The following is a 24,851-nucleotide window of genomic DNA, read 5'->3' on the forward strand; positions in this document are numbered from 1 at the left end:
TGACCACAATAGCTGGAGAAGTCCAGGACATGATAATTATAAAAGATACTCTGTGACCTGTTTCTAGCTATACAGGAAGTCTGTAAGGGAAGAATTATCAGCAAAGAGGAAAAAAACAGTTGAGAGTCTATAGACATTATTCATCATTATTAGAAAGAATGATGACTAAGATAAAACCCAACAGTAGAGTGCAGGGGGCAAGCCAAGATCTACAGTCCCAGAGAGTAGAGACACAAGGCCAGGAAGGTGATAGGGATCTGGAGTTAGAGGCAGCCCAAGTCATACTTATTTCATTGGTTCACAAAGGCACAAGTGTCCTTCAGGTAGGGCCAAGCAGGCTGTACTGGCAAACCAACCCCTAGGATAGACATGTAGTTTACATAGTACATTTGTATCTACACTAGAAGCAAAAGAGATGCTCAACCTGAATATGAAATTAAGAAAACAATTCCAGAGGTACCTGAGTGGCTCAGTCGGTTGAGCATCTAACTCATGATTTCAGCTCAGGTCATGATCTCAGAGTTGTGGGATCAAGCCTAACATCAGGCTCCTCTCTCGGTGGTAATTCTGCTTCTCTTCCCATCTCTCCCTCTGTCCCTCCTCCTGCACTCTCTCTCTCTCTAAAATAAATGAATAAATCTTAAAAAAAAAAAAAAAAGAAAGAAAGAAAGAAAAGAGGGGTGCCTGGGTGGCTCAGTGGGTTAACTCTGCCTTCGGCTCAGGTCATGATCTCAGGGTCCTGGGATTGAGTCCCTCAGCCGGGAGCCTGCTTCCTCCTCTCTCTCTGCCTGCCTCTCTGCCTACTTGTGATCTCTGTCAAATAAATAATAAAATCTTAAAAAAAAAAAAGAAAGAAAGAAAGAAGGAAAGAGAAAGAAAACAATTCCATTTACAATAGCATCAAACAGCAGGGGCACCTGGGAGACTTAATCAGTTAAGCATTTGCCTTCACCTCAGGTCATGATCCCAGGGTCCTGGGATCAAACCCTGCGTCTGGTTCCCTGTTTGCTCATGCTGTCTCTCACTATCTCTGGCTCTCTCAAATAAAATCTAAAAAACGTTTAAAACAGTATTAAACAAATACTTAGAAGTAAATTTAACAAAAAATGTGTAACTTACTCTCTGAAAACTATAAAACATTGTTAAAAGAAATTAAAGAAGACCTAAATAAATGGAAAGGCATCCCATGTTTATGGATCAGAAAACCTAATATTATTAATATGATAGTATTCCCCCAAATTGATCTTCAGATTCAAAGCAGTCTCTATCAAAATCCCAGATTGACAAACTGAACCTAAAATTCATAAGAAAATGCAAGAGACCCAGAATAGCCAAAAACAATATTAGAAAAGAAGGAAGTTTGAAGACTCACACTGACTTCAGAACTTACTGTAAAGCTAAAGTAATCAAGACAGCATGGTATGGCATAAGGATAGACATATACAGCAATGAAATAAAATTGAGAGTCTCTAAATAAATAAATGTAATCACTAATGGTTAGCTGATTTACAGCAAAGGAGTTATCACTCAGGGGTAAGAGCAAATTCTTTAGCAAATCCTGCTGAATAACCACATGGGGAAGAATAATTTCTTCATTCCTGCTCTCCTCTACCATGAATTTACTTTCTATTTCCTTGGATTTGCATGTTCTGAACATTTTATATAAATAGAATCATATAATATATGGCTTTCTGTGGCTAGCATCTTTCACAGAGGGTAATGTTTTCAAGGTTCACCCATGTTATAGTTTGTATTAGTACTTCACTACTTTTTGTGTCTGATTAATACTCTGTTGTTTGAATATACCATATATTTTTTAAGTAGGCTCCGCAGGCATGATGGAGCCTAATGTGGGACTTGAACTCAGGACCCTGAGGTCCAGACCTGAGCTGAGATCAAGAGTTGGACGTTTGACTGAGCTACACAGGTCCCCAGCAGTTGATGGACATGTGGGTGTCTGCTTTCTGGCTATTATGAATGATTCTTCTATGAACATTCATGTGTAGGTTTTTGAAAGATTATATAGTATTAATATGATCTAAAAGGATCTCAATAAACAACTGTTCCCACTATTTCATTTGCCCAGAAAGAAAAAACACCCCCATCACCAGTAGCTGTGAAACCATTGTTGTTACTTTGAGTAGCTCTCCCCACAATTTTTAATTGATTTATAACTGATAATTTTGCAGAGCATTTTTCCTACTGAGTTATCTAAGTATGTGTTTGTTTTGTTTTATTTTGTTTTAAGATTTTATTTATTTGACAAGGAGACAGCAAGAAAGAACACAAGCAGGGGGCGTGGGAGAGGGAGAAGCAGGCCTGATGTGGGGCTCGATCCCAAGACTCTAGGATCACGACCCAAGCCGAAGGCTGACACTTAACAACTGAGCCACCCAGGTGCCCCGAAGTATGTGTTTTGAAATCCATTTCTCTTTGAGATAGTCCTTGCAAGTGACCCTGTACAAAGCTAGACATGTCTTGAGATTTCTGGATCATGCAGAAAAATCTGGACTTCATAGTGAATCCAGTGGGAAGTCACTAAAAGGTTTAAAAAGGAAGAGGGTGATAAGATACCATTTGCATTTTAGAAAGATCTTTTTGCAGTATGAGGAATAGATGAAGGAAGGAAAGGATGAAAACAAGAGAGATCGACTAGAAGTTTGGTGCAGTCATCCAGATGAGTGGTACTAAGGGCTAGACTAGGGCAATGGCAGAGGAGATGACAATGAAGGGACAGATCTAAGAGAATAAAGAGGTAGGATCATTAAGACTTGACGATGGGGCGCCTGGGTGGCTCAGTGGGTTAAGCCTCTGCCTTCAGCTCAGGTCGTGATCTCAGGGTCCTGGGATCTAGCCCCGCATCGGGCTCTCTGCTCGGCAGGGAGCCTGCTTCCTCCTCTCTCTCTCTGTCTGCCTCTCTGCCTACTTGTGATCTCTGTCTGTCAAATACATAAATAAAATCTTATTTAAAAAAAAAAAAAAGACTTGACGATGAGTTACTTGTGCAGGTAAGGGAATAGAGAAGTGGGGGATGATAGCCAGTTTTCTGGGTTGGAAAACTGAGTTAATGATGGTCACATTCCCTAAGTCAGAGAATATGGGAAGAAAATGTTTGAGTGAGGGTTTATGGTAATTATTAAATGCTGACTATACATACTTGGCTAGGTACTTAAAACTGGACCTCATTTAATCTTAAAAAAACCCTGGGAGCTAAATAGCATTAGACCTATTTTACCTACGAAAAAGGGTGCATTTAGCAAAGAACTAGTGGGTCAGAATTTGAACCCATTATCAGTGATGCCTTTACTTCATGTGCTCTCGCCATCTCACTTTACTGCTACCGTTGAGATTTGGTCTTGTGGGGTGTGGAGACTATAGAACATCACTGTGTTCAAGAGAAGAATATATGGTGTGAAGCTCTGCAGGGGAATCTGGGCTTGTGGTGCCAACTTGGGGGTCACTGGTAAACTGAAAACCCTAGGACATGAGTAGAAAAAAGAGCATGTGGAACAAGAAGAGGACACTTAAAGAACTTCAGCATTAAAGGAAGTGCAGAGCCCAGAAGTGACACTCAGAAATGAACAAGAAGGTGGATGTCATGGATAGGGAGGGAAGAGAGGTATATCCCTAGTACTTGCAGTTGGGGAATGAAATAGTTATGGTGCATTTACTAAAGGAATGCCACGTCTCCCTTAAACTGACGAATAGGTTGACTCTGATCTGTGAGGAGACTCAAGTGAGGCAGCGTTATGTGAAGTGAAGTAGAAGAGCAATGTCGTGCATTTGGATAAAACTTGTTAAAATTTGAGATTTGTGTGACCAAATAAGTTTTTTTTTTTAATATTTTCTTTATTCATGAGAGACAGAAAGAGAGAGGGAGGCAGAGGGAGAAGCAGGCTCCCTGCTCCACAGGAACCCCATGCAGGACTCAATTCCAGGACCCTGGGATCATGACCTGAGCTGAAGGCAGATGCTTAACCAACTGAGCCACCCAGGCACCCAGGACTTTTAAAAGATAATTGGAAGACTAAAGGACTATAAAGTATTTATAAAATTATAATTTTAAATGGTACAGACCCGGGACACCAGGGTGGCTCAGTAGGTTAAAGCCTCTGCCTTCGACTCAGGTCATGATCCCAGGGTCCTGGGATCAAGCCCTGCAATGGGGCTCTCTGCTCGGCAGGGAGCCTGCTCCCCCACCCCCACCCCAGTCTCTCTCTCTCTGCCTGCCTCTCTGCCTACTTGTGATCTCTGTCAAATAAATAAATAAAATATTTTTAAAAAATGGTACAGACCCACTGGAAGACAGTTTGGTGGTTCCTCAAAAAATTAAAAATCTACCATAGGGGGGTGCCTCAGTGGCTCATTGATTAAGCATCTACCTTCAGCTCAGGTCATGATCCCAGGGTCCTGGGATGGAATCCCACATCAGGTTCCCTGCTCAGCAGGGAGCCTGCTTCTCCCTCTGCCTGCTGCTCCCCCTGCTTATGCATGCTTGCTCTCTCTCTGACAAATAAAATATTTTTTAAAAAATATTAAAAATCTGGGGTGCCTGGGTGGCTCAGTAGGTTATTAAGCCTCTGCTTTCAGCTCAGGTCATGATCTCAGGGTCCTGGGATCGAGTTCCTCATTGGGCTCTCTGCTTAGCAGGGAGCCTGCTTCCCCCTCTCTCTCTGCCTGCCTCTCTGCCTACTTGTGATCTCTCTCTCTGTCAAATAAACAAATAAAATCTTAAAAAATGTATTAAGAATCTACCATATGATCTAGCAATTATATATCCCGGTATAAACCCAAAGGAATTGAAAGCAGAGTCTTGGGGGGGTGGTTCCTGAAGAAAGATTCAAACACTCATGTTCATAGTAACATTATTTCCAATAGCCAAAACATGGGAGCAACCCAAATGTCTGTGTACAGATGAATAGATAAGCAAAACATGGTATATACATGGAATGGAATATTATTTGATCTTAAAAGGGAAGGAAATTCTGACACACGCTTCAACATAAATGAACTTGGAGGACGTTACACTAAGTGAAATAAGCCAACCACAAAAAGACAAATACTGTATGATTCCCCTTCTGCAAAGTACCTAGAGTAATATATATATATATATATTTTAAGACTTTATTTATTTATTTGACAGAGAGAGAGATCACAAGTAGGCAGAGAAGCAGGCAGAGAGAGAGGGGGAAGCAGGCTCCCGGCTGAGCAGAGAGCCTGATGCGGGGCTTGATCCCAGGACCCTGGGATCATGACCTGAGCTGAAGGCAGACGCTCAACGCACTGAGCCACCCAGGCACCCCAATATATATATTTTTAAAACAACAAGAAAGTAGAATGGTGGTTGCCAGGGTGACGAGAGGGATTGGGATGAGGAGTTAGTGTTCATTGGGTTGAGATGAAGAGTTTTGGAGGTAGATTAACGGTTGCACAATATGAGCGTACTTCATATCACTGAACCTGAACACTTGCAAGTGGTTAAGACGGTAAATTTTATGTGTATTTTACCACAAAAAAAGAATTTAACTTGAAAAGAAAATGCGACACAGCCTCATCCCTCTACTCTGACTCGGTGGGTCTGGAGTTACCAGTACCTAATACACAGCCAGAGTTGGGACCACTGGGTTAGTAGATGGGCTGCTGTAGGGGGAAACCGGGTACCCTGAGCACACCGAAATCTCATCTTGGTTTCCAGGATGACTTTTCTTTAGTTTTGTTTTTGTTGTTTTGTTTTGTTGTTAAGTTTTTGAAACTTTTTTCATTTAAATTCAGTTAATTAACATAAACTGTATTACTGGTTTCAGAGGTACAGGCCTGTGACTCATCACTCTTACATAATACCCAGTGCTCATTACATCACATGCCCTCCTTGGTGTCCAGACTTTTGTTTAGTTTTGTTCTTTCTTTCTTTCTTTCTTCTTTTTTTTTTTTTTTAAGATTTTTTTAAAGATTTTATTTATTTATTTGACACAGAGAGAGATCACAAGTAGGCAGAGAGGCAGGCAGAGAGAGAGGGGGAAGCGGGCTCCCTGCTGAGCAGAGAGCCCGATGTGGGGCTCGATCCCAGGACCCTGAGATCATGACCCGAGCTGAAGGCAGAGGCTTTAACCCACTGAGCCACCCAGGCGCCCCCATTTTTTTTTTAAGATTTTTAAGAGAGAGAGAGCACAAGCTAGGGAGAGTGGCAGGCAGAGGGAGGGGGAGAAGCAGACCCTCTCTGCTGAGCAGGGAGCCCGACTCGGGGCTCGATCCCAGGACCCCAGGATCATGACCTGAGCTGAAGGCAGACACTTAACAACTGAGTCACCCAGGCGCCCCAGTGGTGGAGTCTTTATACAGAAATGTCTTTATACAAAAAATAACATGTTAAACTTGTTGTTGCCAGTTTGGTAGTTGAAATCATTTTTTGTTGTTGTTATTTTTTGTTTATAATGAATACGTTCCTATATTACCATAAATTTTTTAAGTTATACTCTGTGTAGTGCCTAGGTAGTTCTCTTCCAGTTTGTACTGGTTTTTGTTTCCCATCTTTTCCTTTCCCCATATACTATCATAGCTTCATGGACTTTTACAGTTATGGCCCTGATGGATAAATGATCGAACCAGAGTCACACAAAACATAAAGAAACAACAGAAGAGAGATTTGAACTCAGCTTTCCTCATTTTTCATTCTTCCTTCTGCCAGTAGATGGATATTGCTGATATCCTTAAGTCTCTATGGGGAAAGGTTGGCAGCTTTTCATTCTAGAGCAGTGTTTCATTTGTGCTTTTGTGGCAGAGAACTTGTTGCTTCCGAGTAAGTCCAGAAGGTAGCCTCAGCTGAGGGTGCCGTCCACTAATAGCCAGTATAATGCTTGCTGTTCCAGGAGCCATGTTTGACCAGGACTGTGGCAAGTTCGTATTCATGCTGGAGGCTCTTGTGAGGAGATGAGTTGGTGAGCAGAGAAACCGGCATGAAGATGCTCCCAGGAGTGGGCGTGTTTGGGACCGGCAGCTCCGCCCGGGTTCTGGTCCCACTGCTGAGGGCAGAAGGGTTCACCGTGGAGGCCCTCTGGGGGAAGACTGAGGAGGAGGCAAAGCAGCTTGCCGAGGAGATGAACATCACCTTCTACACCAGCCGGACCGATGATGTCTTGCTGCATCAAGACGTGGATCTTGTGTGCATCAATATCCCCCCTCCACTGACCCGGCAGATATCTGTGAAGGCTCTAGGTATGGACAGTCAGGCCGTAGCAAGGGCAGGTTGTGTCTCCCTCTGGGGTGGTCCTTGTATGTCACTGCTCGCCTCTATGATGGGGAGGGCACACTGGGGGCATGTTACAGCTGTGGGAAGAAATGCTTCAGCCTTCCTCACCTCCATAAGTAACCCCCTGAACAAAAATGAAGCAAACGCCTTAAGAGTTGGCCTCTCACAGGGGCTGGAGATTATTATATGTCGTGCAAGGTGGTACTCGCTTTGGCAGCACACAGACATTTCATGCAATGTCAGGTTGGCCTGTTTGAAGTCAGAGTTCAAAGACTTGGGCAGTAGGAAACGGATTGTAACTGATATGTTTGTTCTTCCATTTCCGTGGCACAGAGCACCTCAGAGAGGACAGGAAGGTGTGTAGCAAGACTGCCATTTCCCATGTTTTATCAGTCCTTGGCTAGATTGAGTGCACACCCTTCCTGCCGCATTTTGCAATCTCATGTGCCAGAAGGCAGGGAGGCTCTCTGACACGGTCGGCAGGACTGTCTGCTCACATCTCTGCCTCCTTGGGAAGCAGTAGACAGGGCAGGGCTTCCTGAGCTGTTCTCCTGCAGTTGCTTTTGGGCTACTCTTCCCTGTCAACTGTAGGTGACTTTTTTCTCTTTTTCTTATGTAAATCAGAATCTAATTGAATAGGAAAACAAGCCAGTAAATACTTATCCAGCAGTTAATTTTTTTTTTTTTTTTAACACTGCCTTCTCTATGCCAGGCACTGTCCTGATGTCTTTCTGTACATTCAGAGCAGTGTTGAATCAGAGCCCTGCCTGCCTTCAGATTTCACAGAAGAGACTAGAGATCACATACGTCAAAGTAGATGAGAAAAGGCTTAGGTAACAATTCAAGTAGCATATAATTAATTGACAGAGAAGTTGTGTTATGTAAAGTGGTAGGAACAAAATATTTCTCTGATGCAGTCAGTGATCTCAGGGCCCAGGGGCTCGTATGCCATGAGGCTTGACCACTCCTCCTGGCCACTACCATGGTGGAGAATCCAAGCCTCTGTTACTTGTCTCCCTTGTTCTGAGGAGAAAAGAATGTCTGTCATCTCTGGCCCAGTGTGTTGATAAAGATAAATGGTCATTGGAGTTTGCAAGAACGTGAGTCTGGTGGTTAATTTGGGGGCATGTACATTTTGGCCAAATATTGTAGATGGTTTGTCTTTTTCAGAGAGCAGTGTCTAAGGATGTGTGACACAAGTTAGACACTAGATTCTTAGGAGGGCAGGTAATGGCTTTCAGATTTAGTTTAGAAGTTGGCCTAAGCCAACCCTTTAACAGAGGGCTAGTGCCAGGGGATCAAGCTACCGTGGCCGTTTGATTGCTTGCCCTCCCCGTAGCACGAATGCAGGCTGGTGAAGCCAGGTGTATCCAGAGGCAGAGTTGTAGAGGCTCTCAGTCTTCTTAGACTTTAGGGTTCCCCCAGAAACTATTGCCAAGCTACATAGGAAGAAAGAGGAAACTCCAGGGTTCTTTGGCCAAAAGCCTGTGTTTTCTGGTTCGTGGTACAGGAAAACGCTGGACTTGCTTTTCATATAAACAGGAAGGACAGGGATGACCAGAGACTTCTGGGATCTTCTGTTTCAGCCCTTGGTGAACCAGCGTCATCTGTCTTCTGTCTTCTCTCTCTGCATCTCTGTTGTAGGAGATAAGGGTGTGAATGAGAGTCCTTGGTCTATTGTAGGCACGCAGTCCCAGGGCCAGGTTGGTGGGTCTCGGAGAGCTCATGCCAGATGGACCTCCCTTCGGGTACTGCCCACTCAAACCCCAGAGGAGTTGCTGAGCATATCTTAACCATGAAGTTCACTCCCTGTGTCCTTTCACCATTTTGTTTTTAAGATTTGTTCATTTATTGGGGTACCTGGATGGCTCAGTGGGTGAATAAGCCTCTGCCTTTGGCTCAGATCATGATCTCAGGGTCCTGGGATTAAGACCTGCATCGGGAATCTGCTCAGCAGGGAGCCTGCTTCCCCTCTCTCTCTGTCAAATAAGTAAATAAAATCTTAAAAAAAAAAAAAAAGATTTGTTCATTTATTTGAGAGAGAGAAGGAGCGTGCATGGGAGAGCATGGCGGTGGGGGGAGGGCCAGAGGGAGACAGAATCCTAAACAGACTCCCTGCTGAGCATGGAGCCCTACACAGGACTCAGTCTCATGAGCCATTAGATCATGACTGGAGCTGAAGTCAAGAGTCCCACATTTAACCGACTGTGCCACCCAGGTGCCCCTCAATTTTTTTTTAAAAGATTTTATTTAGGGGTGCCTGGGTGGCTCAGTGGGTTAAGCCTCTGCCTTTGGCTCAGGTCATGATCCCAGCGTCCTGGGATCGAGCCCCGCATCGGGCTATCTGCTCGGCGGGGAGCCTGCTTCCCCCTCTCTCTCTCTGCCTGCCTCACTGCCTGCTTGTGATCTCTGTCTGTCAAATAAATAAATGAAATCTTTTAAAAAAAAAAAAGATTTATTTATTTGGCAGAGAGAGAGAGACAGTGAGAGCGGGAACATAAGCAGGGGGAGTGGGAGAAGGAGAAGCGGGCTTCCATCTGAGCAGGGAACCAGACATGGAACACCATCCCAGGACCCCAGGACCATGACCTGAGCTGAAGACAGATGCCTAATGACTGAGCCAACCAGGCGCCCCTTTTTCCTTTTGTTTTTTAAATTTTAGATTTTATCTATTTATTCAACAGAGAGAGAGAGAGATGGAGATCACAAGTAGGCAGAGAGGTGGGGCAGGGAAGGGCGGGGGGAGCAGGCTCCCTGCTGAGCAGATATCCTGACACAGGGATCAATCTCAGGACCCAGAGATCATGACTTGAGCCAAAGGCAGAGGCTCAACCCACTAAGCCACCCAGGTGCCCCCCCCTTTTCCTTTTGTTTAAATTGAGAATTCTCACTTAAGCACTCTCTCTGCCTGCTTCTCTGCCTACTTGTGAGCTCCGTCTGTCTCAAATAAATAAAATCTTAAAAAAAAAAAAAAAGAGAGTTGTATGCTCTTCCAACTGAGCCAGTCAGTTGCTCCTAAGTTAAATTCATTTTTTTTTAAGATTTTATTTATTTATTTGACAGACAGAGATCACAAGTAGGCAGAGAAGCAGGCAGAGAGAGAGGAGGAAGCAGGCTCCCCGCCGAGCAGAGAGCCCGATGCGGGGCTCGATCCCAGGACCCTGGGATCATGACCTGAGCTGAAGGCAGAGGCTTTAACCCACTGAGCCACCCAGGCGCCCCAAATTCATTTTATTTTTAAAATGATTTTTTAATTATTTATTTTTCTCCAAGATTTTATTCATTTATTTGCCAGACAGAGATCGCAAGTAGGCAGAGAGGCAGGCGGGGCGGGGGAAGCAGGCTCCCCACGGAGCAGGGGACCAGGACCCTGAGATCATGACCCGAGCTGAAGGCAGCGGCTTAATCCACTGAGCCACCCAGGTGCCCCAAATTCACTTTAAAAATAAGTAAATAAACAAATAAATAGGGGAGCCTAGGTGGCGCCTGGGTAGATATAGGAAAAGGAGTGTACAGAGCAGGTGAGACATAGGAGGTGGAGAAGGCTCCTCACATGGTGAAGAGGATGAGAAAAGCCACCATCATGCAGAAGAGCCCCAAGGCCCCCCGGGAGGGCAAAACCCAGAATGGGGTAGGAGAAGAGCTGTTGCTTCAGAGAGGGGTTCCTGGCATAACCAATGATGAGGCTCCCAGGCAAAGTCCCAGTTCTACCCCAGAGCCAGCCACCCCTACCGTGGTAGCCCCAGCCCCGATGAATTTGACTTCTATGTTGAAGCACCTTGAAATGGCGCTGGTTTAGAAGCTGTGGCTAGGAATAAGTAAGGTCAGGGGATGTGGGACTGCCAAGCTGCCGAGGCTCTCATCTGTCAGTGTCTCCAGTGGCTAGTCCAGACAGTGATTGGCTCAACACCTGAGAGGTGCTCCTGACCAAGAAGGAGTTGGAGACACCCTTGCACAGGTGGACATTTTCAGGGGTTGAGGGGCTGTGGCAGAAGAGCTGCTTCCAGGGCAGAGAAGACAGAGAACAATCCTCAGTTTTTTGTTTTTGTTTTTGTTTTTTTTAGGTTTTATTCATTATTTGACAGAGAGAGACAGGAAGAGAAAGGGAACACAAGCAGGGGGAGTAGGAGAGGGAGAAGCAGGCTTCCTGCTGAGCAAAGAGTCTGATACGGGGCTCAATCCCAGGACCTTGGGATCATGACCCTGAGCCTAAGGCAGACGCTTAATGACTGAGCCACCCAGGTGCCCCCTGAAGTCTTTTTTTTAAAGCTGGGGGAAAGTGATATAATTACTTAGCTATATAGCTATTGACATACTCTTAATTCTAGATCACCTTTATCGCTTCTCGGCCTTTTGGCTAAGATCAAGTGTAGTATCTGTTCTTATCAGTTTAATTCTAGATCACCTTTGATCCAATCAGATCTTGAACCTGTGAGAAACTTACCACAATCATCTAAAGACTCTATTTAGGGGTGCCTGGGTGGCTCAGTGGGTTAAAGCCTCTGCCTTCAGCTCAGGTCATGATCCCAGGGTCCTGGGATCGAGCCCCGCATCGGGCTCACTGCTCAGGGGGGAGCCTGCTTCCTTCTCTCTCTGCCTGCCTCCCTGCCTACTTGTGATCTCTGTCTGTCAAATAAATAAAATCTTATAAAATAAATAAATAAATAATAAAGACTCTGTTTAGTTAAGGATCATCCTTGCATTATGCTATGCTAAGCATTATAAAAAATAAATCTTAGAGACTGAAAAATACCGATAGAGATTTGCATCTATGAAGACGTATATGATGATGGGGCACCTGGCTGGCTCAGTCGTTAGAGAATTCGACTCTTGATCTCGGGGTCTTGAGTTGGAGCCCCACATTGGACATAAAGATTACATTGGGGGGGGGGAACATATGACAGACTGTATATTCTTCTAAAATTTTTCATACTGGCCAGTAGGACTGTATTTTCTCCTGGCATTCACATGCATAAAATCATAGAAATTTCAGGCTTGCGGCCTCTATGAAGAGAACCTCCAGTCCAGTGTTCTCAGAATGAGATTCTCAGACCTGTACCTTCAGCATCATGTGGAAAACTTGTTATAAATCCAGATTCTCAGGGCCCATCCCAGACCTTGTGAATCTCTGTGGGTGAAGCCTAGCAGTTGTGTTTGAAGAAGCCTTCTAGGTGATTCTGACACACACACTAGCGACTTGAGAACCACTGACCTAATCCAGCATATTCCTTTTCAATGAAAAAAACCAAAGCCCAGGAACATTAGGGTTACATCTCATTAAGTCTTAGTGGTGTAGGAAAAATTACATTTTCCTCGGCTTGTTACATCTTTAGATGTTACTTCACCTCTGAGGCCATAAAGATTTTTTCTTTTTCTTTTCTTTTCTCTTTTAAGATTTTATCTATTTATTTGAGAGAGAGAGTGAGTGAGAGAGCACAAGCCAGGAGGGGGAGCAGTAGAGGGAGAGGGAGGAGCCAACTTCCCCTGAGCAGGGAGCCTGAAGCAGGGCTTGATCCCAGGAACCTGGGAGCATGACCTGAGCCGAAGGCAGACACTTAGCCAACTGAGCCACCAGGTGCCCCCATAAAGATTGTTTCTTGCCCTCGCTCTTATTGATGGTTTTCTAAAATTCACTCTTGGACTTAGCCTCGAAGGTGTCCTTTTCATATCACAGCTCTTTTTGTGGCATTTTCTTTTCTTTTCTTTTCTTTTTTTTTCATCTTCTTTCGCCTTCAGTGTTATCCTTAAAGCTTTTCCATGAGTTCCTTAAAGGAAAGGGAAGGACCCTAACATGTTTTATTTCTCAGTTTAGAAGTGGTTCAGAAAAATGTATTCTAGTCTACAAAATGCCCCAACATTTTTGCCACAGTTGAACGTTTTCTTAAATCTGTCACTAAAAGGTAGGTTTCTGTGCCTAGTTCTTGGCAGTAGTGTGCTTCATTAGAAAAACACTGAATTTGCCAACGCTTTCCCATGGGCTTGTGATATAATAAGAGATTGTTCCTCAAAGAGCCCAAATAATTTAATCTCTGGAATACTGGTCCCTGGGGACGTCTTCTCTGACTCCCTGCCCAGTCAAGGTCAGGTTCCTGATATATGTTCTCATTTTACCATTTATTTCATCTTCACTGCATTTATCATAAGTACAGTTCTATATGTAATTATATGGTAATCTGATTAATAGCTACCTCTCCCACTAAACCTTAAGTCCTCTGGAAGTAAAGACCAAACCCAATGCTGTGTCCCCAGTGCATAGCACAGGGCCTGGCACACAAATTCTGCTCATGCACCCCCAGTCTGGTGTGACCTAGGGGGCTTATAGGGCCAGTGACCCGAGAAAGAGTAGACAAGAGTCAATCAGTCTTGTGGCTTTCAACTTTATTTTTCTAGTAGCAAAAACGTTTTTGTACACCCACCCCCCGCCGCCGCCCCCAAAGTAGACTTCCTGGATTTAGGGAGCATGGAAAAGTGGCGCTCTTCCTGAGCTACTTCTCTGCCTAGTGTTTGAAGTCTGCTTTCTCTAGTCCCATGTCTCTAGATGGGCTAACCGGGGTGCTGTGGTCCTAGAGCGCTGAAGCGGTGCTGTGTTAATAGGGAACAAAGAGATATTCCGGGGCAGCCTCTCTGGGCCTCTGCTGTTCACTGGCACCTCAGTCCTGGGAAATCTGGGAGTATGAGCTGGATAAAGGGTTATAGCTTGAAATTTATTCACATTCCAAAAAATATGAACTAATAAGCATTCAGCATCCATGCTTTTCCCACTCCTGTTAAGAAAAAGCAGTTCCGGGGCGCCTGGGTGGCTCAGTGGGTTAAAGCCTCTGCCTTTGGCTCAGGTCATGATCTCAGGGTCCTGGGATCGAGCCCCGCATCAGGCTCTCTGCTCAGCAGGGAGCCTGCTTGCCTTCCTCTCTCTCTCTCTCTCTCTCTGCCTGCCTCTCTGCCTACTTGTGATCTCTATCTGATAAATAAAATCTTTAAAAAAAGAAAAAGCAGTTCCTAGCTTCTCTAATCTCTCCTTTGGCTTCCTAGCAGGAATGCTAGATAACTTAAATAAATATGTCTTTCAGGGCAGCTCAGGTTCTCTAAAGTTAAAGATCATGTGCAGTTGACCTGCAGGAACCTGTTTAACTCAAGATGGCCTTTAACTCCCATACAGATAATACTACTCGGTCCTACGTTCAAAAGCATTCCTGTTGTTTGGGCTCAAGATGGGAGGTCTCTCCTCCTTCCCTGACCTCTCTTGACCTGGATCAGAGATTCCTTATCCTGGTTTTATCATCACCAAACTCCCAGCAGCCACAAAAGTTCTTTTCCCCCAACCCTGTCTCCCCTCTGCCACATGCTTCAATGTCCACTCAATCCCTGCCATGAATAGTTAGAAGTAGTTTCTGGGTTGGTCAGAGCTGCAGCCCTCAGATGGGGTGTTTGTGTCTGAGAATCTAATTTTCTCATTATTTCCCTGGTCAACCATATATGTTCTGTAGCCACGTGGCCAAATTGTCACCCACGATTGTGATTCTCCAGTCCCTAACCCTAAAATCCATGTATGTAGGGAAGTTTTGGAGACTTAAGAGCAGATGATAATAACAGGTGCTACTCTTCTTGTAGGGCGCCCTCTTGCCAGACCTGAGTGCAAGGACCTCCCTTTTGCTTTGCCCCCACCCCTGCATCTGTGGAGGTATTAACATAGGACTTCCATTAGAACCACCCCAAGCTCACAGGAGTATCCTGGTGTTGGTGTCTTGTGACTACTCATACCCTCATGAGCTTTCATCTTAAAACATGGAAGAGTATTGATTCTTTCTGCTTCCTAATATGGAAGCTGCTCAGTCTTCTAGCTCTCTCTCTCCAGGGCTTTTTCTAGCCTTGTCTTGCTCTCACTACCTCCCAGCTATAGTATAATCAGAGCAGTCATTAGGGCGGAAGGAATATTTTTATTCCCTTTCTCTTGCTACTAGAGCCGAGCAAACATTTTCTCACCTTTTGACTACACTAACTTGTTGGACCAGTGTTTTCAGAGAATAATCCTAGAGATTAGATACTTTTGCCCCGAGCTGATCTAATAAATGTATGAAAGTATATAGGCATATCCATCTCTCCAGCCCACATATATTAGGCCGTGTTCTCCAGAGAAACAGGACCAATGAAGGTATACAGAGAGAGGGAGAAATTTATTTTAAGGAATCAGCTCATGTGATTGTAGGAGCTGACAGATCTGAAATCTGCAGAGCAGGACAAGAGGATGGAAATTCCAGCAACAGCTGATGTTGCAGACTTGAGTCTGGAGGCAGAATTCCTTCCTTTCCATGGAACCTCAGTCTTTTTGCCTAAGACCTTCAGCTGATTATGAGGCCCACTCAGACTGTGGAGGGTGATCTGATGTACTCAAGATCTACTGGTTTAAATGCTAATCACCCCCCCCACAAAAAAAACCCTTCTCAACAGTGTCCAGACTGGTTTTTGCTGGACACCACAGCCTACCCGGGTTGGCACATAAAATTACCCACCATACCTCCTCTGTTTATTTCTGATTCCTGGTTTGCACCTTCTGCCTCTACTTTCATTTTCCCTTAAGAATTTACTTGTCTTGGGGCGCCTGGGTGGCTCAGTGGGTTAAAGCCTCTGCCTTCGGCTCAGGTCATGATCCCAGGGTCATGGGATCGAGCCCCGCATCGGGCTCTCTGCTCAGCCGGGAGCCTGCTTCCTCTTATCTCTCTTCCTGCCTCTCTGCCTACTTGTGATCTCTGTCTGTCAAATAAATAAATAAAATCTTTAAAAAAAAAAAAAGAATTTACTTGTCTTTCTCCAGCCTATAACTTGTTCTCCAGTCCCAGTCACAGTGTACCATTTTTATCCAAGCCATCACCTTTCTTCTTGTCCCAGGCCACCATCTGATAATAGGAGGCTTTTCAGAGTTCATGTGCCTTCAGGAAAAGATTTCCCCCCAGTGTAAATCTCTTGGAACTTTGAGATTTTTCTGGTGTGTTTTATTCTTAGGTATTGGGAAGAATGTGGTTTGTGAGAAGGCAGCAACCTCAGTGGATGCCTTCCGGATGGTGACCGCCTCACGCTACTACCCACAGCTGATGAGCCTGGTGGGGAACGTACTGCGCTTCCTGCCCGCCTTTGTGCGCATGAAGCAGCTGATCGCGGAGCACTACGTGGGCGCAGTAATGATCTGCGATGCCCGCATCTACTCAGGCAGCCTGCTCAGCCCCAACTATGGCTGGATCTGTGACGAGCTCATGGGCGGCGGGGGCCTGCACACCATGGGCACCTACATTGTGGACCTGCTGACCCACCTTACCGGCCAGAGAGCCGAGAAGGTGCACGGGCTGCTCAAGACCTTTGTGAGGCAGAATGCAGCCATCCGTGGCATCCGCCATGTCACCAGTGATGACTTCTGCTTCTTCCAGATGCTCATGGGCGGGGGGGTGTGCAGCACAGTAACACTTAACTTCAACATGCCAGGCGCCTTTGTGCATGAGGTCATGGTGGTGGGCTCTGCAGGACGCCTTGTTGCCCGAGGAGCGGACCTCTACGGGCAAAAGAACTCTGCCACACAAGAAGAGCTGCTCTTGAGGGACTCGCTGGCCGTGGGGGCAGGGCTGCCCGAGCAGGGGCCCCAGGATGTCCCGCTGCTCTACCTGAAGGGCATGGTATACATGGTGCAGGCCCTGCGCCAGTCCTTCCAGGGGCAGGGGGACCGCCGCACCTGGGACCACACCCCTGTCTCGATGGCCGCCTCGTTCGAGGATGGGCTGTACATGCAGAGTGTGGTGGATGCCATCAAAAGGTCAAGCAGATCCGGGGAGTGGGAGGCTGTGGAGGTGCTGACGGAAGAACCTGACACCAACCAGAACCTCTGTGAGGCGCTCCAGCGGAATAACCTGTGAGCCCGCGCGTGGGCTCCCTGCCCCGGAGCGGAGGGGTCGGGGGCAGGGGGAACCAGAAGCTGAGGCGGGAGGGCTCGGCCGGAGCACAGACAGTGTCTTTCATTTCACCAGTGAACTTGGGCAGGGCCCAGGTGAAGCCCAAGATGGCCCTGGGAAAACGCCCCCTCCATTGCTCATCTACTCCTCACACTTGCAGGGTGCTGAGGTAGCTGAGGGCCAGCACAGTGAAGCGGGCTGGAGCTGCCCCCCGCTCTCTGCGCAGTCACGCTGGGAAGCAGAGCCAGCCAGAGCTTGACTTGGAGGCTGCCTTCGCCGATTGGTGGTCCTAACTAGGTGAGGAAGCATGGCAAGAACCCAGCTTGGCTGGTTCCTCAGCCTGAGGAAAAACGACAGGAAACCTTGTTTTCATGCCCTTCCTGGGCTAGGGCATCTCAGGAATGGTGAGGGCATCCAGTCATCCCTCAGGGATCCGCACCTGTCCTCCTTCCCGTGTGACCAGGCCCTTCCAGCCTCTAGGCTGCCCCTTCCCTGGCAGGGAGGAGGGGTTGTTCATTAGGTAAGCTCTCAGGGGCTGTTGACCTGGGGCAAAAGGGCCTGTGACTTGGCAGAGAGGAGATAGGGAGGGTTCTGGAATATCTGATAAATGTTCATAAATAAACCAGAAAGTCTGACACTATGTCATGTAGTTGCTGGTGGTTTGTTTGGTGAGTTGGGTTTCTTCAATCATGAAAGGCTTGTTTACTGTTATAGATTGTTTATGTTTTTCTCTTTCCTTGTGGCTCCACAGCAGCTCTGGCCTGCTTTGGATCCATCACGGTCTAGTGGGCTTATCCCTTGTGACTGAATCCCAGAAACCCTCCAGGGAAAAGTCTTTTCTCAGACAACAGGACTCAAGACTTCCTAATTTGTGCTTGTCACGCATGCCGTCTCAGGGAGATAGGGAGAGTTAGGGACCCTCCTGTGCTGAAGGTCAGGAAGAGTTCTGTTCTCGCAACCATGGATTTGGCTCTGGAGAGCCCTGGGAGAGGAGAAGTGAGGAGTGCTCTCAGGGAACCTGGATGGAATGAACTAGAGGACGGCTCCACATCTTACCCCATGGAGTGGGTATAGCCAAAGGCCGCCTGACCCAGACAGCTGGTCACCAGCTTTGCCTTTTTTTTTTCTTTTTTTAAGATTTTATTTATTTATTTGACAGAGATCACATATAGGCAGAGAGGCAGGTAGAGAGAGGGGGAAGCTTGCTCCCTGGTGAGAAGAGAGTCCCATGCGGGGCTGGATCCCAGGACCCTGAGATCATGACCTGAGCTGAAGGCAGAGGCTTAACCCACTGAGCCACCCAGGGGCCCCAGCGTCTACACTTGGACTGCCTTTTAACCATGTCAGAGGTGAGGTGGGTGGGGGGAAAGGACACACGTACCCCTTTGTTTCCTCTGCCAGCCTTCCCAGATTAGGCCTAAACCCAACTCTTCCCTTCTCTAAACTTCCTCTCTCTTCCTTGCCCTGGGCTCCTTGCCAGAGAAAGAAAGCTTCAGGGAAGCCTCCCTCTTCCTCTTGGCACCCTTTCTAGAATTCGTCAGGCTGATTTTCCTATGTGTTGTCCTGGTTCTAAACCTTGTCCTTGTGCAACAACACAGCAGTGGCTAGTGTTGGGGAGTGTGCTGCTTGCATGCTGCCTGTCCCCTCCCTCCCAGGGAAGACACTTCATGTGTGTTACTTCATTTAATATCCAAACCAATCTATGGGGTACCACTACTAAAATTCCCATTATTCAGATCAGAAAACTGAGGCAGAGAGGGGCAAAGTTCCTTGCTCCCTAAAAGCTACAAGTGATGGAGCCAGGAAGGAGTCTGGTCAGGGTCATCTGACTACAGAGCCTGACCCTAGACTATTTCCCCAGCACTTGCAGATCTCAGAGACTGAGTGCCCAGGTGCTGCCCCTCCCCACTCAGGCCCCTGTCCAGGTTACTGCCTTCCCTCTGCAGCAGGAATTTTAGTGAGGCCTCAGCCAGGAGGCGGACTGCAGAGAGAGGCCACAAGGCAGGATGCCGGTAGAGTTTAGAAAGGGGTGGGTGGGTGCCTGGGTGGCTCAGCCAGTTGAGTGTCGGACACTTGATTTCAGCTCAGGTCTTGGTCTTGAGGTTGTGGGTTCCAGCCCCGCATTGGGATCCATACTGGGTGAGGAGCCTACTTTAAAGAAAAAGAAAGAAAGGCTGCTCTCTTCCTGGGGTGATAAGCTCAGCTCCAGGTCAGTCCCTCAGTGTGTTAGTAGGATGATGGGATCCTTCCTAAATTGGGGTATTTACTAAGAAAGCACAAGTGTCTATCATACATGACTCAGGTGCTCTTAAGGAAGAGCCAGGTTGCTGACCCACAGTGGCACTACTGAAGTTTCATGGGGCTCCACAGCAAACCCCTTGTTTACAAAGACAGGTTCCCAGAAGTCCTGAGGCAAGTGGCAGTGGGCTTGGTGTAGAGCTACTTTTGTGAGGACCCTGGGGTCCTCTGTTGGTACTCCCCAGAGCATAGGTCCATGGCCATCCCCCAGATGCCTGTGGCTGTGGAAACCAGCTGGGTTCTCCTCCTTGGGGTGACTGTGTCGGCATTCGGATCCAGGCTTGTCGTGCAGCGCCCCCTCCTGGACGAAGGCAGCATCACCTCCCAGGACCAGCTCCCTAATCTCAAGGATCTTCCTGGGGGCAGAGTAGATTAAATTTTTCCAAGCCACTGGAAATGCAGTTTGCTCTCTATGAGAGCAACCAGAAAAGAAGTTCCAAATACCTATTGCTTGTTTCTCAACTCCCAACCAAATGTAGGCCTCATAGTCACCCAAACAGCAGTCAACCTAGCAGTCCCCCTTACCTCCCTGTCCCGTCTCCCCTCCACGTTTTGCTCTTCTCACTCCTGCCCAAGTGACCTCTCCAGAATGCCGGGCCAAGATCCTCCTTGCCTACACTCCTCATCACTCCCAGAACTCCCCACCCTGGTCTGGTGGCCATGCCTCTGCTTAAGCCATGCTAAATGAGGGGGCCCTCCTGCATGGGGCTGACATCTTCCACATAAGCAAGGCTTTTCCCTGGTGCACCCTCTGCTTGGAAGGCCCCCCAACTCTCCTTCAGGAATTAGCTGGAGGACTGTCTCTTCACTGCTTCCCTAGGCAAAATGGCAGCTCTTCCCACCACCGAGGTCCCACAGCCTTGGTCCTCTGCTCTTCTGTGGCACCTGTCTCCTTGCATTACACTCAGCATTTCCCCCTTAGAGTGAGCTCTTATTTTTTAAGACTTTATTTATTTAAGGGAGAGACAGACTCGCCGCTAGTAGGGACCCTAATGCGGGACTTGTTCCCAGAACCCTGGAATCATAACCTGAGCCAAAGGCAGACACTTAACTGACTGAGCCACCCAGGCGCCCCTAAGGTGAGCTTTTAGGAACAATAGTAGTGACTTGTTCTTTCTGTAGCTACTCTAATCCACCCTGCTTCGAAAAACCTGTCAGGAAATAGACCTACAAATGTAGATCAGTTCTGAGTATTTCCTACATCACCTGTTGGAAGGGAGGGACAGAGCTTCCTTGTCAGTGCTGGCCTGGCTCATACCTGCAGCTCTGGACACTGCACAGAATGCAAACACTCGGCCTTCTTGGGTCAGGCCTCAGCCAGAGTCGTCAGGTCCAGATCTGCAGGGTTCAGGAAAGGACAGTGTCTCCCTGGTGTCCGGGGTGTGATCTCATGCGAAGCCACTTCACTCGAGGCCTCTGCTTCCTCAGCCATGAAGTGAGGCAGTCAAGCTCAGTTAACTTTTTTTTTTTTTTAGGATTTTATTTATCTGAGAGAGCAGAGTGAGAAAGATCATGAGCAGGGTGAGGGGCAGAGAGAGAGGGAGAAGCAGACTCCCTGCTGAGCAGGAAGCCCGATGTGGGGCTCAATCCCAAGACCCTGAGATCATGACCTGAACCGAAAGCAGATGCTTGGCTAACTGAGCCACCCAGGTGCCCCAAGCTCAGTTATGTGAAGGGCCCTTTACCTCTGAAAAATCCTGCAGAATCCATACTCATCCCTATGAACAAGACTTGGTCTGCATGGTCCCTGTGGACAGTATCTTCTGCGGTGGTCTGGTCGCTACCCGGGGAGAAGTGTGAGCAGAAAAAATAAATAATACAGGTCTTTCAAGTGACCTGTAGAGGTGGAAGCAACCTGGGACGATGCCGATTTTCTTCCTGCTTCCATCTGGGTCTGCCCACCCTATCCCAACAATCTTGCCAGGCCATTATTCAAGGGGTCCCCCACATGGTTCTGGACTTTGGATGGTCTCAGCCTTTCAGATCCTGACCTGTTCTCTGTAGCTTCCTCAGCTCCCCACCTTGGCCTCCTTATCTTTGTGCCTTTTGGGGGGGCCCTCTACTAGGTTGGTGCAATGCAATGACAAATGCTCTTGGGGAGTTCACAGCCTAGTCCCGAAAACAGTATAACCCACAGCAGCAGTGGTATGTAAATGCTACACACTGGGTGATAGAAGCAAAGATCCCCCAAGTCTTCAAGGTAAGAGCGCAATAGCCAGGTGGAGGGGTAAAGGAATAAATGCATTTTAGGCAGGGGAAGCCCCACATGGCGAGAGTAAAAAAAAGATGTGGCTGGTCAGGGACTTAAAGCCACTGAAAAGTTTTAAGGCAGCTGGGGCAAGAGGTGCAAGATGCTAGAAGGGGAGCAACAGATCGGGTTCAGGTGGGTGTGCAGCAGGATCACTGGGTGGATTTGTCGGGCGAGGAACCACAAGCAGGGAGAGTAGGGTGCTCTCGCCTGAAGATAACCGTCCCAGGACAGGGGTGCTGACTATAGGATCTAAGAGACTCAGCCTAGAGGGTACATACACCAGATTTGCTGCCTGATTAGCTTGCAGGAGTAAAGAATAAGCAAAGAACAGGATGGGCTCTGGGGCGACACCCATGATTTTGGCTTGAACAGTTGTGCAGATGAAACATGGCGAAAAAAGCAGATTGGAGGGAGAAGTTACTCATTTAATTTGGAAATCCTTACATTTAAGGTATATGAAGGACATGCAGGAGTACCAGGAGGTAGCAGGATATGAGGGTTTCCAAGATGTCCAGCACTGGCTGCCGCTTAAGCTTTTGCCTATTTGTGGTTATCCAGTGGCTTGGCTGCAAGGCTCAGGGAGAACATTCACATCCTCCACTACCCCCTGGCTGCCAGGAAAAAGGCACTAATGCCTCTCTTAGTGGGGCCACCTTAAGGGCAAAGTCTGGTCCAGCTGTGTCCTCCAGTAAGTGGCTAGTGTTCCAAAGATGCCACTTGGGGCAGGCAGATGAACTCAGACACCTCAATGGGGAACCTTAAGTGTTGGACCCTCCTGGTCAGACCAAATGCAGGCTGCTCCCCTGGGAGACAGGGAGAAGAGCCAAGCACTTGCTTGCTGTAACCTGGCCATCCCTTTCCTTTCTCTGCCCCAAGTTTCTCCTTATCATCACTTCCCTCTACCTCCCCACTGTTATCCTGTCTGACCTTCAGGTTCATCTGAGGAGCATTTAAATGCACAAAAGTAGGCTCCACCCCTGCAGATTCTGATGTGGTTAGGTCTGGGGTCGTGCCCAAGAATCTGTACTTTTGTCAAGTTCTTGGGTGATCCAGATGACCAGTCAGGCTTCAAACCCTGCACCCACCTTCCCAGCCTCTCTTCAGCCATCTTATTTGTGAAATCACAAAGTCTGAGAAAAGGAAAAATGTTTATTTTCAGCAAGTCCAAGGTCCCAAGTTGGAAGAGGGGCCAAATTTCTCCCCTCCACCCAGGGCCTAGGCTGCTGCTCTGGTTCAGACTTAGGAGAAGGGGAGCCACCAGTGGCGGGGGTGGGGGATGGGGCAGGAAAGTCACTTGTACTGAGGAGAGAGTGGAGGTACAAGCGGGGCAGCGCAAACACTCAGCATCTTGTCAATGTCCACCTGGGTTGACTTATCCACCTCAGCCTTGAGGTGGCTGCTGACCCCCAACCTGGACACACACCCAGGCTCCTCTCCCACCTCCTCTCCCAGGGGAACCAGAGCATGGGTGGAGGATACTAGTGTATCGGGACAAGGCAAAGTGAGGTCTGAGGCCAGCTCACCTGCCACAGGCAGCAAGGCCTGCAGTTGCTCCACACCTGCTTCCTCAGGGACCAGGGCCAGCTCCAACTCAGTCTCCATCTCTGCCTCAGCCTCCCTGTCCCCCTCCCCTGCCTGATTCAGCTCCGGATTGCAATAGTTGATGTACTGGTACAGGGGCCGCAGGCGCTGGGCCTTTCCTGCAAAGAACCGGGTCAGGGCAGGGGCTGGAACACCAAGCTGTGCCATGTCAGGGTCCCATCAGGCAGGAGGAAAAGGGAAGGCCCAGGGGCTGCCACTCACGCTCCAGCCCCAAGGTCTCTGAAGCTGCAGACACTGTGCTGGCCAGAGCTGGAAGCACTGGAGTCCCCAGACTCTTGCGCTTCTTGGCTTTTTTGTGCTGTTTGGCAGACGGTAAGGGCTCACTCTGGCTACTCTCCGATTCCTCCTTCTGCAGTGGCGGCCCGTGTGGCATCTCTGCTTCAGCCCTAGGATGGGCTTGGTGGCTAGGCCCTGGGAGGCTGGGGGATAGGAGGCCTAAGGAGCCAGCCTCCAGCTTTGGCTCCTGTGCCCTGACCACAGGGAATAGCCCCGCCAGTCCACCACCTGGGGCCTAGATTCTTGTCCCCTTCCTGATCAGTGAGGCTCTGGGCCGGACAGGGGACTAGAGCTTCTGTGAGCTCAGTACCCTACAAGGCCTTGAGACTCCTCCCCTGGATGCCTCCCCCCACCCCCAATGCCAGGGCTCTTCAGGAACATGGGGAGCGAGGAGTGATGGTGGTGGCAGGGGATAAGGTGCACTCTGTACGAGTGTGAGCCCACCCGACTCCCGAAGCCCAGGAGCTCGGACCCTCTGAAATCTCCCTCACTTGACCGGTTTCCTCTTCGGGCCATGACTGGCCCTCACAATGGAGGCTGTAGGCCTGGGGCCTCTCTCCTCTAGTGACTCCACCTCTAGCTTAAGCCGCTCTTCCTCCAGCTTGAGTTGTTCCTCCTGGACCTCCGGCTCTGAGACTGGTCCTGTTGGGCACTTGTCTTCACCCACGGTCCGAGAGGCCTCATAGGCTGGTACCAGGCATGGGTCGGCCATCACTGGACACTAGAGGTGACACATAGGTAACTGGTCACCAAGCAAAGGATACAGGGGATCAGTCATGAGACACCTGAGAAACACCAAATGCAGATGAAGGGCACCAGCCCGTGTCCCTCCCTGCCCGTGGAGCTTGTCCTGGCAGTTATGGGGGCGTCGCACAGAGTTTGGCCTCCTAGAGCGCCGCGGGCAAGTGTTTGAAGACTATACAGCCTGACGGTCACCTCAAAGTCCTGAGCGTGGTCACCGGACGACTCCGCGAGGTGTGTGGGCTCTGTGGCTGTCTTCTCCTGGGCCCCTGGCTGTCTCTCGGCCACTGCTGAGGCCATGGCTGCACGGGGTCAGCGTCTCCTCGAAGGTTGCTTGCGGGGAGGACGGCGAGGGGCCGACCTTGGGGACCTGGCGCTGACCCCGGGGACCGGGCGCTGACCCCAGACACCCGCCAGCAAGGGCAGGGGAGTGGGAAGGGAACCTGACGGTGGCTCTGCTCCACCCTCAGTTGGAACTACAAGCCCCAGAAGGCTTTGCGCCAGG

At 48.2% G+C, this 24,851-nt stretch overlaps 2 protein-coding genes and 1 pseudogene across 6 annotated transcripts in view; 1 reads left to right on the forward strand and 2 right to left on the reverse strand.

Annotated features, from left to right (window-relative positions):
* Nucleotides 1-17,817, forward strand: part of GFOD2 (Gfo/Idh/MocA-like oxidoreductase domain containing 2) — a 41,245-nt gene extending 23,428 nt beyond the window's left edge. For all 4 annotated transcript variants that reach the window (XM_080828239.1, XM_080828240.1, XM_080828241.1 and 1 more), the window contains 2 exons: nucleotides 6,867-7,212; nucleotides 16,244-17,817. In XM_080828239.1, the coding sequence (XP_080684365.1) occupies nucleotides 6,954-7,212; nucleotides 16,244-17,142 (1,158 nt within the window). In that variant the 5' untranslated portion in view covers nucleotides 6,867-6,953 and the 3' untranslated portion in view covers nucleotides 17,143-17,817. The remainder of the gene's footprint in view (nucleotides 1-6,866; nucleotides 7,213-16,243) is intronic.
* On the reverse strand, nucleotides 10,796-12,317 carry LOC308357884 (ATP synthase F(0) complex subunit C2, mitochondrial-like; annotated as a pseudogene). Its single transcript has 2 exons — nucleotides 12,306-12,317; nucleotides 10,796-11,195 (listed from the first exon to the last, which is right to left on the reverse strand). The product of its transcript is annotated as an ATP synthase F(0) complex subunit C2, mitochondrial-like (transcript).
* Nucleotides 17,818-22,857: 5,040 nt separating the features above from the next.
* Nucleotides 22,858-24,833, reverse strand: LOC308358995 (uncharacterized protein C16orf86). Its single transcript, XM_080829579.1, has 4 exons — nucleotides 24,542-24,833; nucleotides 24,097-24,326; nucleotides 23,531-23,748; nucleotides 22,858-23,427 (listed from the first exon to the last, which is right to left on the reverse strand). Exons 1-4 carry the CDS (start codon nucleotides 24,644-24,646, stop codon nucleotides 23,018-23,020), a joined length of 963 nt encoding a protein of 320 aa, XP_080685705.1. The 5' UTR covers nucleotides 24,647-24,833; the 3' UTR covers nucleotides 22,858-23,017.
* Between the last annotated feature and the right edge of the window lie 18 nt (nucleotides 24,834-24,851).

The sequence above is a fragment of the Martes martes genome, assembly GCF_963455335.1.
Source record: "Martes martes genome assembly, chromosome: 17".
Taxonomy (NCBI): domain Eukaryota; kingdom Metazoa; phylum Chordata; class Mammalia; order Carnivora; family Mustelidae; genus Martes; species Martes martes.

Coding starts and splice junctions, on each gene's coding strand:
- LOC308358995 (XM_080829579.1), bottom strand. CDS start 24,646: ATGGCCTCAGCAGTGGCCGAGAGACAGCCAGGGGCCCAGGAGAAGACA. Junction 24,327..24,541: donor ACCACGCTCAGGACTTTGAG/GTGACCGTCAGG, acceptor TGTCACCTCTAG/TGTCCAGTGATGGCCGACCC. Junction 23,428..23,530: donor AGAGACCTTGGGGCTGGAGC/GTGAGTGGCAGC, acceptor GGTTCTTTGCAG/GAAAGGCCCAGCGCCTGCGG.